The following is a 19,149-nucleotide window of genomic DNA, read 5'->3' as shown; positions in this document are numbered from 1 at the left end:
CTAAACCTTCCGGATCTAATGCCCTGCCCTCACTCTCTCTCCCATCTCTTTCCGTGGTCTTCATGAATTCTTTTTGTTTATTGTATGCGCCTTCAGGTGAATTCTCTCGGTTTACTGCAGATAGTAAAACACAAGTACAGCAACCCCCCAAGCCCCCTTACAGCTCTTTTTTTTTTCCCCTCAAAGATCACACCTCCATAATTAAGCTATTCTGTTGGTATCCCTTTCTCATCAATTTTCTGGAATTTTCAAATGGGAGCTGTGAGGTATATAACCAGCATTGTTACATGGTAATGCAGAGTTGCTGTCCAATGCAGATAGAGTTCACTTCACAGTTCATAGCCTTTTTTTTTCAGGCTTGAGAGTGGTAAGAGAAGGTACCGAGACTGGTGTGTACTGTGAAGTCTGGGGAGGTGTGCTTTCTTGGGCCACTTACCCTCAGGCTCTCACTGGCCTTCTCTCTGCTTGCTAGGCTTTATGGGCAAAGAGTCCAAAGGGTTTTTCAAACAGTGTTCAATGGTAGGAGTAATGCGTGGTCTGTGTAATGGAGGAACATTTAAAAACTGGAGGAGACTCAAAGTACCACGGGAGACATCACAGAAAAGAATGGAATTTGAGCTGGATCTAGAAGGATGAGTTGAGTTCAGAAGAGTGGAGAGGGAAAGAGATTTCATGTAGGAGGACCTCCGGAGCAAAGGGAAACAAAGAACAAAACAAGTTTGTGAGCTAGAGAATAGGCAGTTGGGGTTAGGAGCTACATCAGTGGACTCCAAGACTAGGTTAGCCAGCTTGTAATGAGTTCTTAGTGCTGGGCATTGTTGCTTGATTAATTCCTTGAGTGATCCACTCATTCAACAGATGGCTTCTCGTAGCTCATGGGATAAGATCCAAGCCTCTTCACTCACTCTGTAGACCTTAAAATCCGCTCCCCTCAACACTATGTACCTGTACTTCTTCCAGTAATATTGAAGACTTTCTCGATCCTTCCAACACATTGGACTCCTTTAAATTTCTGTGTGTCCACACAGATGGTGTCTTCTGGAGTCTGCCTGGGGAATGCCTCATTCTTCGACCTCAGTTGCAGCCCAATTTTTATTGCTCCTCTGATTTTTATCGTTCCTCTGTAGAATCCTAGGCATATCCTAGCAAAGTTTCTATGCCATATTTTGTGCTGTCAGGGTGCGTGTCTGCTTCTCTCACTCAACTAAGAGCTTCCTGAGAACAAGGGGTGGTCTTGTTCACCTTTATATCCATATCACCTGGCAGAGTCCCTACCACACATGTAGCAAATTCTTAACAAGTATTGGTTGAATAAAATATTTATCAAACATTTAATTTACATCATGTGTAGTTGCATTTTAAGAGAGCTCATCCAGAAGCGAGGTGATTGATGGAACACGGCGGTGCAGAGAGACCAGTTATATGTATTTTTGGAAGAAGCTCATTTGTTAAAAAAAGACACAAACACTAGGGATTAGACACCTGTACAAAATGATAAAGGATAAAGGATAGGACTTAATGACTGGCGGCTAGCGGCACGAGGGAGGGAAGAGTTACAGGTAATGAAGATTTAAGGGAATAGGACCGATAACAGGGCAGTGACCCTTGAAAAAATCAGGTTACTTTCAGGTAAACATGTTTTGTTTTGTTTTGTTTTCTACGTCAGATCTCCTGATGCTAGTATTTGTCTCATCCCACCTCTGCTCTAAAGATGAACACTTTGTTCCTGTTCAATTAACTGGAACTAAGCTCAAGATTCATGTGGTTCTGATCTCTGTATCTGATCCGCACCTAAGATAAGAAATAGAAATAGTTCCGCCACGCTGGCTACAATTTGCTACCAAGGGAAGGTGTTCAGTGGATGGGTTTTTGAATACATAAAGGCTGTTTTCTGCTTTTGGGAGCCTCAACTGAAGTGCTATACCAGGCAGATGCACTAGGGTGCGCTACTATGTAGGAGAGCCTAGCTGTGCATCGCCGCTCTCAACTTTAAAACTCCAGAGAATTTGATGAGAGAGGGATCCACAAGAACATGACAAATGATGAGAGTTCAAACCTTAAGAGAAAAATGGGCTTATTGGTAAGAGACCTTTCTTTTCCTTTATTTACTGCTGTTGCTTATTCATTAAAATAGCAAGCCTGTTGTTTTCCTATGTGCCTGTGAAGCGGTGTACAAAAATCAATTTTATATGTATTGTAGAATTCAGGAGACATATTGGTAACCATGCAAAAATCATAGGAAAGCATATATAAAGCTTGATATTTAAAAAAAAAAAATCACTGGGGAAATCCTGCTGTATTTCAGAGTGTGGTAGAGATGTGTGTCTATGTTTCTCTATATAGCTTAAATGTAATACAGGTTAAGAAATATATATATTTTTTAAAAGTTAAAATAAAGAATAGGGACTTGTGTAGCGATACGTAATTTCACTGAGCTACCAGAAGGTGGCACACCAGATTCTTCTTAAATACACAAAGGAAAGGAATATTAATAGGAATATAAAATAAGCTGTATTTAAAGATACTTTCCTGCATTTTTAAGGAAAAAGATAATATAATTGTTATTTGCGTGGTGAGGTTTAATGCTAAAATGGGGCAGATATTAATTCAATCCATTGTAGCTTTTTCTGATTCAAAGATAACAATTTTGATGTGTGTAGCGTTTTAAAAGTAGACTTTGAAACAGTATTGCCATTAAAGAGATGCCGTTTTGAATTCATCGTCCTAAAAAAGAAATAAAAGACTTGCTGCCTACCTTTGGCATAACAGGTCCTTAGGCTGAGGATCCCATTTTGGGTAAGGTCTCTGCCAAGGTCTTTCTAAAGATACTATTAGGCTATGACTTTGATTTAGTTGTGACTTTAATAATGCAGTGGTGCTTGTGGGATGACCCAGAAAAGAGCCCAAACTGCTTATTTTGAAGCAAAAATTAGGTAAGTGTAATGCTTAGTAATGGTCACTTTCTGTAAGCTAAAAGCAACGTAAATGTCACAAATGTTAAATGCATTAAATTAGGGCTTAGAGCTCCTCCAGCACCTGCCGCTGTACTTTCATTTCCCCACAAAGTTGACTGGCGACAGCTCACCGCAGTGCTCCTGTGGTAGTCTCTATTTTGAATGCTGCCTGCCCCAGGCAGTGGCTGAAGTCTGTCTCTTCATCACCATCATCTTTTAGATTAGCCCAAAGGGATGAGATACATGGCAGAACTTCACCAAAACAAAATCCCCTGCTTAGGAGACACTGCGTCTATTTGTATGTTTTTATTAATTACAAGCAGTATGAAAATAAGAAAATTGGTAGTAAACGAACCTAGGAGAACATTAGCCATCTGTTCCCTGAAAGCTTGTAATGTGTGTCATTTGCTTTCAGGTTTTTATGGCGAAACAGTCTATCAGCAAAGAATTGAACTTTTTAGGCTTCAAAAACAAGAAGATGACAAAGCATTCCAAGGCTGCGTATATATTTACTGGAAAAGTGTTTCCTTCTGTCCACATTTGGCTAGTTTAGTCTTTCTGATCAGCTGCCAATAGATGTTGTATTTCATATCAGTCTTTAGTCCAGACTTTCTGAAACATTAAGAGAGCGTCTAAAAACAAATAGAATCTTATGGCTTTCTTGTTAAGTGTTTTACAGTTAATTTACATGTTTAAAAATTGTTCTGTGTGGTATTAGCTACTCAGGATTTAGAAACGTGGTTTATTAACTTACAGCTAAAGTATCTGCAGAGCATGCTTTGAAAAATCCGAACTAAATCCAGTAAAGCCACCATTAACCAGATTTTTTTTTTTTTTTTTTTTTTTGCACTCCACTTCAGGAGACGGAGGCAATTGTCTTTAAAACAAGCCGATTTCAAGGATATATTCAAAAAATCAACTCCAGGGTATGTCCAAGGGTCTGCATTTTCCTCTACCTTTTTTGTCAGTGAGAATTTATTTTCGTCAGAAAAGACCCTGAGATACTACAAGACATTCAGTCATCAAGGAAACTTTCAATAATGTCTAGGTTGCTTGTTTATTAAGCTGAAAAAAATGATAAATTATTCTGTTACAGAAATACCATACATCCTTGTATTGTGCTTTGTATTTTCCAGTGGGCTTTCTCAAACCCAAGTTCAGTTGGCTTTCAGAATATTGCCGTGAGTCGGGCAAAGAAAGGGGGCATCTTCCCTATTTTACAGATAAGGGAGGATTAACACGGGCTGCCACAAAGCTAGTTAGTGGGAGATCTGCAACCAGACCACAGGTGCCTACCTCTGTCCTCTCCCCCATCCTTCCTCATCGGAAAAGTTGGAGACAAGTTTTCTTTAACTTTTACCTGGCATTGAACAATCGATACAATGGATAGCACCTTTGTTTCCTAATTGCTGGGGTTTCACAATTCCCCTCTTCGAAGATGTCTGTTGGTCTGCCTCTGTGCCTCTCTGTCAGCCAGTTGGAGACCTTGCTGTCAGACTCTCCCAGACCTGGAAGGATCTAGAGTGTGGGAGGGCAAGATAATGGCCCTGGACAATGCAGTCTGACAACGAGTGGTGGGCAGCTGGCTCTGATATGTTGAGGAAGGCTGGCAACTGAGAGAGAAAACAGTCTCGCCACAGCTGGGGCTATCTTGAGTGGGGGTTAGCGACCTTGACTTTAAAGCAGTGTTTCTCCAAGTTTAGTAGACCAGGTCTGAAAATCAACTGGAGTCCTTGTTTAAAATCCTAGGCCCCACGTCCAGACTTCTACCTTTAAAATATTCACCCCAGATGATTCTTAGGCATACTAACGTGTGAGACTATCCGCCTTCAAGGTATAGGGCTTCTCTCTTGGTATAGGTACCCAAGTGTAAAGAAAAGAGCCCCTTCTCTCTCCATAGCGTCCGTGTTTCATGTCCAAGTATATACGGGGGCCAGAGTCAGGCGAGGGTGAGGAGTGACAGATTGCCGGCCCACCCGAGGAGTCATCACAGGAGCTCTTGCGAGTTATGGTGTCTGTGAAGTACTTTTAAAAGACTTGTGTCCGGTTTAGACTTGAAGACGGTGAAGGGCCAAAAGATTTCCGTCAAAAGGTGAAAAATAAGGAAGTTTTGGTATTTGAAGAGTTAGCCCATTCCTGTTGTTTTAATTTGATTTGTTTTAATTTAATTGGAAATTATTTATTTATTTATTTATTTATTTATTTATTTATTTATTTATTTATTTATTTTATTTTATTTGTCAGAGAGAGAGAGCATTAAGCAGGGGGAGTGGGAGAGGGTGAAGCAGGCTTCCCACCGAGCCGGGAGCCCGATGATGCTGGGGCTCGATCCCAGGACCCCGGGATCGTGACCTGAGCCGAAGGCAGACGCTTCACTGACTGAGCCATCCAGGCGCCCCTGAAGTTAATTTTTAAAAATTGGCTAATTGGGGCGCCTGGGTGGCTCAGTCGTTAAGCATCTAACTTCGACTCAGGTCATGATCCCAGGGTCCTGGGATCGAGCCCCACATCAGGCTCCCTGCTCCGCAGGAAGCCTGCTTCTCCCTCTCCCACTCTCCCTGCTTGTGTTCCCTCTCTCGCTGTCTCTCTCTCTGTTAAAAAATAAATTAAAAAATCTTAAAAAAAAAAAATTGGCTAATAAACTAGGCTTATCCAGGGTTCTGGATTGTCAAGGCTTTACAGTAGCAATATATTTATGCTTACCCATTCATGTTCCATATGTGAATATGCAGTCTGCCTGATTAGATTGCCAGAGATTTGTGGCTAGGGAACATGCGTTCTTCTGTATACTTGTAATATCTAGCAAAGTCCTAAGTTCTTAGTACTTGTTGACGATTGAACTAATTCAGCATGTACCTCTTCTTTATAGGCTTTGGGCTAGGCATAGCGAGTTGATTGATTTTGGTATTTGTGAAGTTCAAGGAGTCAGTCTTGCACTGTCGGTAATGCTAATATGGGAAGAAGTCCTCAGTTGAAACAAATGCATTTTAGTTGACAGATGTGAAAACATGGTCCTAATTATTTTGCTAATGTTTGTTCCATGTTTAGAGTATCAGTTTAAGCTCAGTCTTGCTGCCTCTTCACCCTTTTTGGAATATAAGTTATGTTGCTCTGTGCTTTACAGATCAGAATCTCAAAAATTGGTAATTCTGGAAATTCCCAAACATAAATATTTTCGTTTACTGACTGAACAGCATGATAGGAATTTAAATAACATGTCCAGACCTAGTGGTAGAAGACTCATAAAAATGCTCAACAGTGTCTGTGGCTTAGATCAAGCTGAATAAGGAATGAATGAATAAATATATGCTAGCTAATGGGAAGATAATAGTTCACTTAAATATTATGTAGCTTCAGAATTCCATGAGAAGTAACTGATTATTTAATACATATATTTGATTTTGAAGACATGAAGTGGTTCTGAACTTACTGATTGAAGTAGACAGACTTAGGCAGTCATGAAACCCAAATTTAAGTTGCATCTAGCTTAAGGGGCACCTGACTGGCTCAGTATGAAGAGCAGGCGATTCTTGATCATGGCGTCCTGAGTTCAAGCCCCACATTGGTGTAGAGGTTACTTAAATAAATAAACTTAAATAAATAAATAAATAAATAAATAAATAAATAAATAAATAAAATTTTCATCTAGCTTAAATCTAGGGACCCCCTAGAAAATAAAGTGTGTTTTTTACTTCCTCATATCAAAACTGCATTTACTTTAGTTAGTAATAGAACATGAGATCAAGGAAAAGAAATTATTGCCTCCCACTGGACAACCATTGCATCCACGTAATGAAGTTAGACATAACTTTACAACGGTGTTGTGGTTGGTTCGTAACACATGAACACTTTATATATCATGAATTAATGATGTCTGACATCATAGGATTTTCACTGAATTGCTCAATAGTTTTTGAGGCATAACTATTTTATTTTATTTTTAGAGAGAGTGTGAGCGGGGTAGGGGGAAGGGCAGAGGGAGGAGGAGAAAGAGAATCTTAAGCAGGCTGCATGCCCAGTGAGGAGCCTGATGCCGGGCTCAATCTCACGACTCTGAGATCTCATGACCTGAGCTGAAATCAAGAGTTGGACGCTTAACCAACTGAGCCACTCAGGCGCCCCAAGGCATAACAATTTTAAATTGCACACTTTTCGGCTAGCTTCTGTAATTTAGACTTACCAGCATATATTTGTTATCTTTCAGTGTGTTTCTATACCCCCTTTCTTTCACTAAGAATAAAATCTTTCTAACTTAAGATCACCCAAGAGAAGAATTACAAATTGGAAAATGAGAAGGATTTCAAAATTAGAAAATAGAGGTTTGAACTGGTTGCTAAATCTCTTGGATACCACCATAGGAGGCATATCCCATGACTATAAAACTACACAGCTTTAGGAAAACTGGTGAGCCCCATGTCATGGCAACAGGTCATAGGGTTCAAGTTCAAAGTTGAGTCTTCTCTGGAGTTTAAGTAATTTTCTCATTCATATCTGGTTACAGCCTTTTATTTTAGTCAACAGTAGTTTCTATAGATGTATGTCTAGGAAATTTAAAATTGTAATAGTTAGGCCTGGGAAGTACTAAAAATAAAGTTAAACCAATTGAATATAAAGGGCCCTTTTTCGTGGAAATTTTAAGTAGTGTTGTATGACCTTAGTGAGTCATTAGAATTAGCTTTCCATGGAAGTGTTTACTTCTAGATCTCATTTTAGCTATAACATTTATGGTACAGATGTGAATGTTATAATAACTCTTTGGATAAAAGGAAATAAATATCATTTTTTTAAGTAGTAGCATTATTTCATTAATTTTAATCAGAATGTTGAGGAAAATGTCATGTATTATTCTGAAGGTCTTTCCGTAACTCAGAGTTTTATAAAAGTATATTTATTTCTGAAACAATGTAGAATATAGCAAATGTTGCCTTTCCTTAATTGACATGCCTTTTGAGACTGGGTACATGATGTGCTTACTATTGAAAAGTTTTTCAATCATCATAGATAAGCGTTTTGCGTGCAGCTTTTATGGTTTTGCTTCTCTATGTGATGCCAAATTAAAAGAAAGTAGCAAAACTATTTAAAAAGCTTTATATGGGGCGCCTGGGTGGCTCAGATGGTTAAGCATCTGCCTTCAGCTCAGGTCATGATCCCAGGGTTCTGGGATGGAGTCCCGCGTCAGGCTCCCTGCTCAGTGGGGAGCCTGCTTCTCCCTCTGCCTCTCTCTCTCTCTCTCTCTCTCTCTGTCTCTTATGAATAAATAAATAAAAATCTTTAAAATAAATAAATAAATAAAAAGCTTTATATGATTATATTTTTTAGCCAGGAGAGCCATATTCTTTTTGCTTGTTTTTTTAAAGATTTTGTTTTTAAGTAATCTCTACACACAACATAGAGTTCAAACTCACAACTCCGAGATCAAGAGTTGCATGTTCTACCAACTGAGCCAGGCAGGCCCCCTAACACTGTACATTTTTAATGGCTTTTTATTTTGATAAATTTGCAGGTTTAATGGACAAACACATCAGAAAATCTAATGATGGTTTGGCTGTTTTACTTACCTGTGGTAATTTAAGGAGATACTTAGGAATTTGCTGAGAGACAACTAAACAGATACATTATCATTATTTGAGATGAGAGCAAGGATTTTTCATTAGAGTAATCCACCATCACTATAAGTGATGCATTTATTTCATTTTAAAAAACTTATATTCTGGGTGATTTTCTTCAACATATACTTACTTTTAACAAGATAATGTGTATATTTAATTTTTTTTTATTTTAAGGAATTCATAGCCTAAAATTATCCAATTAGCAGATGAATAGTCTTTTTACCTGTACTCTGCTTTTTAGTCATAGCAGAATTGGAAACACTTAAAAATCCTTCCAGGATATATCCTGGCTTTGATACCCAATTCTTGCTTAATCACCCCTCTGCTTATAAACTTCTCTTTCCGCTTACCCAACAAATATTTATGGAGGGCCTTCCAGTATGCTGGGGGTGGTGCTCAGTTAGGAAGATACAAAGATTCAGGGATTCCTTCTTGAAGGAGGAGCAGGAATTTGGGGAGGGTGTCTCGGCCATATGAAGTCCCATGGCAGGAACACAGGGTGTGCTAAAGCATGGCGTCTTACTGGAGCACTAGATGCGTTATCTCTACTTGATGATAAACTGCCTCTCTGAGTTGCTTTTTTCAAACAGTTTGACAATGGTAATACAAAATCAGCTGTGCAAATATTATATATTTAAAAATCATTTTTTTCTACCGCCACCATTCCCAACACATACAAACACTTTGGTTTGGAGTTTAAGGCAGGTGTTTTGTTTTGTTTTGAGAGAGAGAGAATGTGGCTACCCATGGGGGAAGGGAGGAGCAGAGGGAGAGGGAGAGAGAGAGAATCTTAAACAGGCTCCACACCCAGCATGGAGCCCAACGTGGGGCTCAATCTCATGACGCTGTGAACAATCAAGAGTTGGGCACTTAACCAACTGAGACACCCAGGTGCCCCTAAGGCAGTTTTTAATAGATGGGACTACTTAAGGATTAATTTAGTTTGTGCATGTCAGAGTTGTATAAAGACTTACTTGGGCGTGTGGATTTGGGAATCATATACGAATGAGGCACCCAGGGGTAGCCAAGAACAAAAAAAGCTTACAGATTTTACTAGAATGTAGCTACTCCAGGAAACGAAAGCAGGAAAGGCAAGAACTTCTAAATTTCTCATTCAGTGCTAATCCTGTTTTCAGCTGTAGTGAGAGAGTAAGGGTAGGCAGAAGCTGTGGGTCATTGATGCCCCAACGGTTGGACCTTTCTTGTCACCTGCTCAGTCCCTCTGGATTTGCTCTCCTACCCCAACTCCTGTCTTAGCCCCAGAACCTCATCCATCTGACCCCCAATTACAAAAGTTGCCACATACTGGGACCACTCCCATTCTTGGCTCTTCATTCTCCTTCCATCCCGTCATTCCCCTCCTTACCCTTTCCGTTTTCCCCTTTTGTCCCTTTTCCTATTGTTTCCTGGCTTGCCAGCCTACCAGCCCCACTTATTGCTGTTCTATCCCTCCTCCCCACAAAACTCAGTATCCTTCTTCTCTTTTGGAAATGTTAAGAGATGGAAAGAGTGCTTCCCTTCGCTTCACTCCTGCTACAAGTACACAAACACAACTGTGCAGGTACACACTTGTTTGCATTGTGAAGAAGGAGATAGGTACTGTATTAATCTGAGACATAGTCAGGAGATGTAAATCCTCTGTGGGACTGGAAGGACCCACCTGGCTCTGCAAAGGAAATTGACATGTGAGAAGGGTACTGATAAAAGATGAAATTATGACTTTCCAGCGGTCGTCTTAGGAGACATCTGGGATTTTCCATTTTGGTTTTAGCCAAGGCTACATATCTGAGTATCCGGTAAAAATTTTTTAATGTCGTTGATATTCAGTTTCCTGAAAGAAATAAAGGAGATGTGGCGCGCGCGCGCACACATGTATATGTAGTCATTCATGTGAACAGTTCTGTTTTCTGTAATAAGGAGCCCTGAATGTATTAAGAATTTTGCTCTGTTGTGCAGAAGTCAAGTTTTTGTGTGCTTTAAAAGGTTTAACAGCCCTACTTGGTCGCCATCCAAATACTCTTACTGATTGGTAGAACTTAACAGAGCACACAGTTTGGCTGATCTATAGTCTTGTCTGGGCAACACGAATAACATGGATAGCCCACATTAGTCTGAGGAGACATTGTCAGGACCGAAGAGAAGATTATACGGTGCCTGCTCACACAAACCGTGGTCAATGCTATTAGTTTGTAGTTGTACCTACCACAGGATTCACCAAAACTTGCAAGAAGGTAGGTTAGTTCTTAGGGAGTATCATGAAAATATGGAGAGAGACAGAGGTCAGATGGGTGACATTATCAGTCAGTTCATTTCATGGGGTGGTGGGATGAAAGAACCATCACTGTCAGCCAGTGAGTTCGATTTTTCTGTAAAGTTATTTAGAAACATTTATGTTTAGAAAAAAAATTCCCCCTCCTAGCTGTATATTTCACTTCTCTCCCATACTATGACTGGCTAAATTCTCATTTACCTTTTTCTCCCTCATCATACTTAAACACCTTCTGGAATGAAGATTTTGTGAATGGTCTTTGCACACACTTTTGTATTTTTGGTGTTTGTCTCCCACTTCTATCTTTGAGCATACATATCATTGGAGGAATAAATAGCTCTTGGTAATTCTTGTTTATTTAGACACATGGAGGTACTTACAGAATGTGGTTCACGTCACAGAGAAACACACGTCTTCAGGAAAGGTCTCATCGAGAAGGAGGGACAGTGAGGATTCTAGAGTGCGAGTCCCAGGCTAGCAGATGGAAACCTGGTTCCTAGTCCCAGTCCTGCTGCTAGCTAGCTGGGTGACATTGGGCAAGTTCACATCTCTGGGCTTCAGTTCTTTCATCTGTACAATGAGGGTTCTGAGCAAGATGATTTGTAAGAATTCTAAAAGTTTTATAAAATATCTCCTCTTTCTACGTGGGGAAACAGGGAATTCTGCCTTGTAAGATTTGGCCAGGGATGCCTCTTTTTGTGGCCTTGGCCAAGTCCCAGCATCGTCCTTTGTTTATGACATCTCTGAAATACGCATTTCACAGGTATTTTCAAGTGATTAGTTAATGTTCCTCAAATGCTTCGAAGAGTTTTTGTGTATGTTGTCTTTCTGTCCTTTTTTATGCACTGGTCCCTAATAGGAACCAAGTGTTCTGTAAATGAAATCAGTGTTTCATATGAAGTCAACGAGGGTTTTTGACATTTCCCAGCATAAAATTCTATTTAAAATATACATTTAATCATTTTCTCCCTTTCACTCTGGAGGTGAAAACATTTTCAGGTCCAGAATGTAATGGTAATTACGCTCGATATTTGCTACCAGAGTCGCCGTCAGGGTAGTAAAATCTGATTAATTTGGACTCTGCTAATTTGTAATTGGGGTTATTTTACCTGGCTGAAGTTTATTTCTAAACGATGTATGAGGAGCATTGTTGTTAAGCAAATTAATAGTGTAAAGTAGATTTCATGGACTGTATTTCTACGTAAAGGAATTATTTTTAAAACCTTTGGCATATTAGTTGTTTGCTCGTGAGTGATAATGAAAAATGACTCCTAGCAATTTGTTAAAGCGGGGAGAACTGAATAGAAATAAATGGTCATCATTGGATGTAAGCTTTTATTTAGGGTTTTGGGGTCTTTACCGGTGCTGAGGGTGGGGTGGAGGGAAAGCAGTCTGTCTTATTTTCTTTTCACTTTGGGCAAATATGACAGTTGTTCAAGGGCCCCCAAAACAGGTTGTAAACGTTAAATCTAAGAGAAACCTAGACAGGCAGTTGACATAGAGGATTTGGTGCTACTGGTTGATTTCTTTGGAGCCTGAAGTTAGACAAAGATTATGTGGGTTTTTTGAATACATTGATTGCTCACGAAGAATAATAACTGGAGAACCTTTGCAATGAAGTGATCTTCACCTGTTTGTGGGGGTTACCCCCTGGGAAATCTCGAAAACTCCACATTTACCCCATATCCCACTCATAAATTTTGAGTCGACTTTATAGACTGCTCGCAACACTTTACTAACCATGTTTTTACGTAGGTTTGGGGGTCTTTGTTCTCAGAAGTTGTATTTGCAATTACTGCTTTGTAATATTTTCATAAGCTGGAAAGTGGTTGAATTTCCTTTCTAAAATATCACCTCCTTGCTACATACAGCTAATTTGTAGCTGTTTTATGTTTTATATTTGGAAATGTTTGAGAATGCTTCACGTTTTTGGAATGGGACATTCCAAACTTGCTTGATGAGAGAGAGAGTGTGTGTGTGTGTGTGTGTGTATGTGTGTGTTTATTCTGGGGATTTCCAACAAGTTGGCAAGGCTGATTGTTGTACCTGGGACCTTTTTGCTCCATAACTATTAAGAGTTATTACATAAAGCCTTCTGGTGTAAAATATTGACTATGGTTTATTTGTATTAGTGGTGCTTTTTTTTTTAACCTTTTAAATGTATTTTGCTCATTAGGGTATTGATAAATACTCCTTTCTCTGATTCCTTTGAAGATTTTTATGAGACAGTTTTGTGTGTGGGTACTAAAAAAGAGAATTATAATTTAACTTTTTAAGTTGCTTGCCTGGGGTTTTGGGGGGTGCTTGTGTATGGTCGATTGAATAAAAATTATTTGTGAGTTACTACCTAATGTTTAATAAAGTTTATGCGTTACTCGTCAATCTTTCAAAATAAGCTTTCTCTCCATAGATGTATGTATGTATATACTGCCACATGTATGGGTGGTTTTCATAGGAAAATACTCTTTGCCTGAATATTGACGTGTATCTCACAGGAAGGTATTTGTGATTACCTGGAGCTAATTTCACACTGTATTTCTGGTATATTAAGTTCTATATTGTGGAATTTTTGAAGGTGGTTGCTTCCTATGGTAACATTCATCTGTGCTTTTTGAATACAAATGAGAAGCCTCTTAAGGGACTAAATCTCCGTCTTTTAAAAACTAGGAATGATTTGGAAGGAGTATCTGAAAGCCAGCCTACTCAAGTTAGAAGCACAAGTTGATTTTTTGCATACAGACCTGAAAGTAAATATGAGCTGTTTGTCACTGCAGTGCTTTTTTTTAAAAAGGTAGTGGCTTCCGTGTCGAGGGCAGTCTGCTTTTACTAAGCTTGCACTGGTGAAGGCAAGGTAATTCTGTTTTTAGGCAGATGTAGAAGGGTGCTAGGACAGTAGATGCTTAGTGATGGCCACTCGCCAATATCAGAGGTGAAATGCTTCAGCCCATAAATAAAGAGTTCAGCATAATACCAGCCTCTCCTATTTTCACTTCTTAGAATTGCGTAGAAAATGTGTGAGATTGGGGCTTTAAACAGAAACTTACAACACCCAGTCACTTTCGGGGCACTTACAAGGCTGTTTTCTGGCAGTATTCTAAAATGATATGGATGAACCGTATATTTGCCGCTGCTTTCATGGCTTTGACAGCAACTTGAATTTTTCAATCTCCTTGACAGTTGCTAACCCCTAGAGGTTACCGGACCCGCCGCTGAGCTTTGGAATGGTCCCTGCTGGACACCTGCTTGGCCAGCCGCATTGGTCTCTCCTCTAGGCAATTTGTGAGCTGTTTGGGGGTGGGGGAGGAGGGAGGGGGCCGAACGGGAGGGGAAAGGGGGAGAGAAGAAGGGGAGGGCAGCACTGAATTAGATTGTTGATAGCGTCCCTCCGAGGACTGCTCTTAAGAGCACGCCACTCTGTACTTCTCTGCTGCAGAAGACAGAGTGATATTCGTGGTACCACAGCATGTTGTAAATGGATGAGATTCTGCTCATCCCGGCTTGGAAATAAGAATAGGGAAAGGAGAGCAACTTGAATCAGAAGCCGCTAGAAGAGCGTGCAGAGTTCTGCAGCAGTTTATACTTGTTCTTACATTTTGCCTTCTTCTAACGGGAAAACTGAGAGACTGGCATTTTTTAAACGGGCTTTTCCCATAATGGCATTCTTTTATTGTGTGGCCAGAGCTTGTGCGGGAGGAAAGCGGGCTGCTGAATTTAGTCATTGATCTCTATTAGCTGTGGCCTAAGGCTATGCTGAGGTTTATATCCCATTTGTATTGTTGCAGCTCAAAAGAAGAATGTTCAGAGGATGACAAGTGTATTCTGAGTAGGTATGTTGTTTCATTTTCATATGAAACCCATCTATTTTTTTTTTTCCTGCGACCATTGGTCAGAAATCAGGTTAATAGGTGTACAGCGCTGCAGTATCCCTGTTAAGGTAGAACAATGGTAATGCCAGCTTACACCGACGACAACAACAAAATAAAACCCCAGCCGCTTTTTATGAAATACAGCTGCATTGTGTGGTCTGCACGGTGCAGTCTTAAAAAAATATATATATATATATACTGCAGTCAACGCTTTCCTAACGAGGTGGCACTATTGTTGAGTTAGAACGATAGGATCATCGTATTGCTTTAGGGGACAGGAGGATTTAAAGGAGGTGCCTTGCAGCCCTATTTTACAGATCGGAGGCTTCGGTGTTAAGGGCACGGGCAGATCGCTTGCTTGTTCTCTGCGGCAGCCGCTGCTGTGTGTCGGGACAGTGTGGAATGGAAGTCCTAGTCGGTAGTCTGTTATGGAAACGCCGTTTACTGTTATTGTAGTACCGTGGTGACAACATGCCATTGAAATGGAAAACGAGCTCTCCTGCTATCTGGAAATTCCCAGTTCCTGTGCTTAAAACATCCAGGTCAACTCCACTTTCTCCAGCATACATGTAAGTGAGAGAAAATAGGATATTAAAGTGGGGTTTCTTTCTTGAATCAACCTTGTGGCAAAAGGGGTTTAAAAAAAAAAAAAAATCCCAAACAGCCACATCCCCAAACCCACAAGAGTAAAAACCGCAAGCTGGCTTATAATAAGATATATGGGCATGCCCACATTTTACCTTCGGTTGCTTGTCCTGGGAGTTGATGTTTATTTTTATTTAACGTGCTTAATGGTCATCGGATTACTAATGTACAAGTCTAAAGGTATACCTAAGGAAATGCCTAAGGATAGACGTTAATCTTTCACGACGGGTGGATTTTGTTTCGAATTTTTGTATATCTGAAATATTTAAGATGACTTCTTTTGTGTAGTGGCTCTCTATAATTTTTGGACGAATTGGAAACGTTCGGAGTTAACACATGGATCAGAAAATGAGCCTTGTAACCAGGACTTTTACACTTGAGTTGTGTATGAATATTAATAAGTTCGATGTTCTAGCTTTCCCAGTTTTATAATTGCGGTTCTGAAGTGTAAGTTCAAATTTGTGCAAGTTCTAGTTCTTTCATTAGTTATGTACATACGTGGAGTTGAAAAATGTGTTCTACAAATGCCTGTTTTAGAAATTTATTTTAAGTAAATATATACTAAAATATATTGGGAAGTCTTACTAGAATTTTTGAAAATCTGAGTTTTTAAACTTGCAAACTGTTGCCTTAGAAACAAAATCCAGGAGATATAATTAAATCTTCTTTTAAAATATTGTCTGTGATCCTTTTTTTTTTTTTTTTTTTCCTTTCGGTAGGGGAAGGCGTAAGGGAAAGCTGGACCTTTTTTTAAAAAAAATTTTTTTTAAATATTAGTACGAGAAAAGCTTTTGGAGTAGAAGCCTGTTTTAACTGTATTTCCTTCACAATATTTTTCAGCAGGAAAGCTGTGGAAAATTCTTCCTGCTTTAGGTTAATTGTGTGTTTAGAAAACCGGTGAGTTGCCATTTTATTGGTTTTTGTTTTATAGGAGGTTCAGAAGCACAGTGGTGTCTTAGTCTGGTTCTTTGAAAGGCTTTCAGCTGCTGAGGAAGTATGCTGGTGTCCTCAGTCCAAACGAAGCAATTCCCTAGAAAGCGCTGAAAAATGAGGACATTTCAGAGTGAAATTCTGTCATCATGTCATTTTCAGATTATTTTTTATGTTCTTCCTGAGAGATGCTTGAAGTGATTTTATCTGTTTACTTGTGTGACTTTTCCTCTCAAGTTAAAATTTTAAGTCAGATTTGGAAAAGAAAGGGAAAAAAAAAGATCAGCTATATTTGTTTCTCAAAAGCTGAATTTGTCAAAAGCACAAATTAATGGAGGTGACAAGTTAATGGAGGTGACACGTTAATGGAGCTCCTTCAGATCATTTGAGAAAATGAGATGTGCCTGTTGACTTTATGAATCCTAGCTGGTGAGAAATGAGCAAAGATTTACCAAAAGCAACTTCATTGTAAAAACAACAAAACATACACACCCCAAAACTTGAAATCAGCAGGGTACAATTAATAATGGCTATTAATGAGTCTGGTATTCCTCCTATATTTTACCATACAGAGGATCCAAACTGTAGCTCCTATTGTGGCTCAATTTTTAGAGATGGTTAAAAAATGTATATTGTATTCATACTAGCCATAGGCTCAGGTACAGCTTAATACAGCATCTGTAATGAATCACTTTCCTCCTTTTAAGTACTCACCGCTTTGACCTGATGATATGAGTGAATTGATTTAGATGGTAGAAGCTGGAAAATACCACAGATCTTGCATGTTGATGTTGATTGTTGGTAGTACACAGAGGTAGAATGGGAAAATGTATTTGAAGGGCTAGCATTAGGTTACACCATTTTGACATTGTGACAGGCCAAGTTATTAAATTGGCCTTAACTTATTTTTCTTTATAAATGAATTAATACGGGGTTTTAAATATCATGTTAATATACACAGGGAAAGACTAGCTTGGGGAATTTAAATCAGGTGTCTAAATATATCATTTAGTTTGTGACTGTTTCAGATTGGAGTTCATTGTCTTACTTGGCCAGAAATAAAAATATAATGTGTAACACGTTGTTCTCATCAGAGCTTCTTTATATTCCACAACACTTCTGCACACAAAATGATACTTAAGTTGAGTGTGATTTTCACTCTCAAAAATTACAAGGACTAAGTTAGAAAACTGGGTCAAGTAACATTGTGTTTGCTCTCACAGTTGTTGGGTTAAATGGTTATTTGTGTCTTTGGGTCTAAAGTCTTTGCCTTGAAATAGAATAGTTTAATTCTGACTTTTTGGTCAATTGTGATATCTGAGAGTTTATCTATAAAATTATATCTAAACCTTCACAATATTATCTGGAATATAGAATTCTTGACAGTTAAGAGAAACATCTTTTTTTGTATGTTTGCTTGAGTCGCATCAGTATTGGTTTGTAGTGTTTCATCAATATGTATTGTGATTTGTCAAATAACACATTCCGTGGTTTTCATCGAAGATTTGAGTCTGTTTTTCAAAGACCGAAATTTCAATAAAAATCTTTCGGGCTGTAGTAAAAATGTGCTGTGGTAATTGAGCAAGTATGGAAAAAATATAAGGGCTCCTTATGGTCTTGTTCTCAGCCCAGTGTAGGTGCTACTTAGCTGGAGCTCCTTTATTTTTTTATTTTTTATTTTTTTTTAAGATTTTATTTATTTATTTGACAGAGAGAGAGAGCTAGAGAGGGAACACAAGCAGGGGGAGTGGGAGAGGGAGAAGCAGGCTCCCTGCCGAGCGGGGAGCCCGATGCGGGGCTCGATCCCAGGACCCTGGGATCATGACCTGAGCCAAAGGCAGATGCTTAACGACTGAGCCACCCAGGTGCCCCTGGAGCTCCTTTATTGACGCTTATAGGTAGGGCAGTGCTTCTCCTCCCGTGAAAGGTACAACAGACAACTTTTCACTTACTGCAAACATTGAACAGAAAGGCAATTTTCCCCTTGTGGATTTCAAATCCAAGTTTGCCTTCTTTCTGCTTGTTTAAAGCTTGAATGAGAGGTGCAGCCTCTCTCCACATATTCAAGACTGATGATAAGGACAATGTTGATGACGATATGCAGGAGAATCATCTCTTATATAGATAGCATAAAGCGCTTTTCAAATTGTGTTATCCTATGATTCGGGAATAGTGGGAGTACCTTAAAGACAAAAGATGGAGGAAAAAAAATCCTTTGCCTTCAGGCAGCTTGGTTACCAAATGCTTAGTCTTTACTGAGTAGATTGAGTCCTCCTTCAGCTTCCGTTTTGAACCCTTGAAGGGTGGTGTGCCATCCATGTGGAATTTGCGTTACACTCTGTTCAACGGTAGGTTGAAGTTCAGCCTTAGCCTGAGGGAGGATCTCCTGGTCAGTGTAAACTGAATTAGTAAAGACTCCATTCCTGACAGGTGTGAACCATATAAATTAACCTGTCATTTTGCCTAAATTAATAAAGCTGAAAGGGCAGTCACATCTAAGTGGTTTTCTGGTATTTTGGTATTCATTGTTTCAAAACAGCAAATGGTTCCTTCGGGCTAATGTTACAGGGTTAATGTATTGCTAGTTTCTAAGAGCATGCTGAAATAGAACAGGATTAGCATTAGCGATCCTTTTATCTTTTTTTCACGAGCTGTAAGTTTTGATAACAATGGTGTGGCAATAAAGAGGAAGACAATGGGTAGGAATTAACCAGTGCAATGTAACAGTGAATTTTCTAGCAAGTCAGACACACGGTGGGATGTTTTCCTTCAAATTTTACCTTTCTCAAGCAAAAAGACAATGAGTGTAGAATGAGTGTTAGTGAATTAAGCTTGTGCCCCTTAAGCTAATGAATGCACTTGCCTTCCGTCAGCTT

At 39.3% G+C, this 19,149-nt stretch overlaps 1 protein-coding gene across 10 annotated transcripts in view; it reads left to right on the top strand.

Annotated features, from left to right (window-relative positions):
- The window catches only part of KLHL13 (kelch like family member 13), a 205,571-nt gene that overhangs the window by 120,402 nt on the left and 66,020 nt on the right, over positions 1-19,149 (top strand). The window contains exon 1 of one of the 10 annotated variants that reach the window (XM_045881821.3): positions 14,508-14,659. The exons of 8 other annotated variants lie outside the window; for them this stretch is intronic. In XM_045881821.3, the coding sequence (XP_045737777.1) occupies positions 14,580-14,659 (80 nt within the window). In that variant the 5' untranslated portion in view covers positions 14,508-14,579. Of the gene's footprint in view, positions 1-14,507; positions 14,660-14,931; positions 15,268-19,149 lie in introns of those variants that run through there. One more of the 10 variants, XM_045881816.3, reaches the window with a different exon arrangement.

The sequence above is a fragment of the Mirounga angustirostris genome, unplaced genomic scaffold (assembly GCF_029215605.1).
Source record: "Mirounga angustirostris isolate CCGP_5_RB_7025 unplaced genomic scaffold, mMirAng1.0.hap1 SCAF_11, whole genome shotgun sequence".
Classification (NCBI taxonomy): Eukaryota; Metazoa; Chordata; class Mammalia; order Carnivora; family Phocidae; genus Mirounga; species Mirounga angustirostris.
Note: the sequence above shows the minus strand (reverse complement) of the source record. Positions and strands in the feature narration are given on the sequence as shown.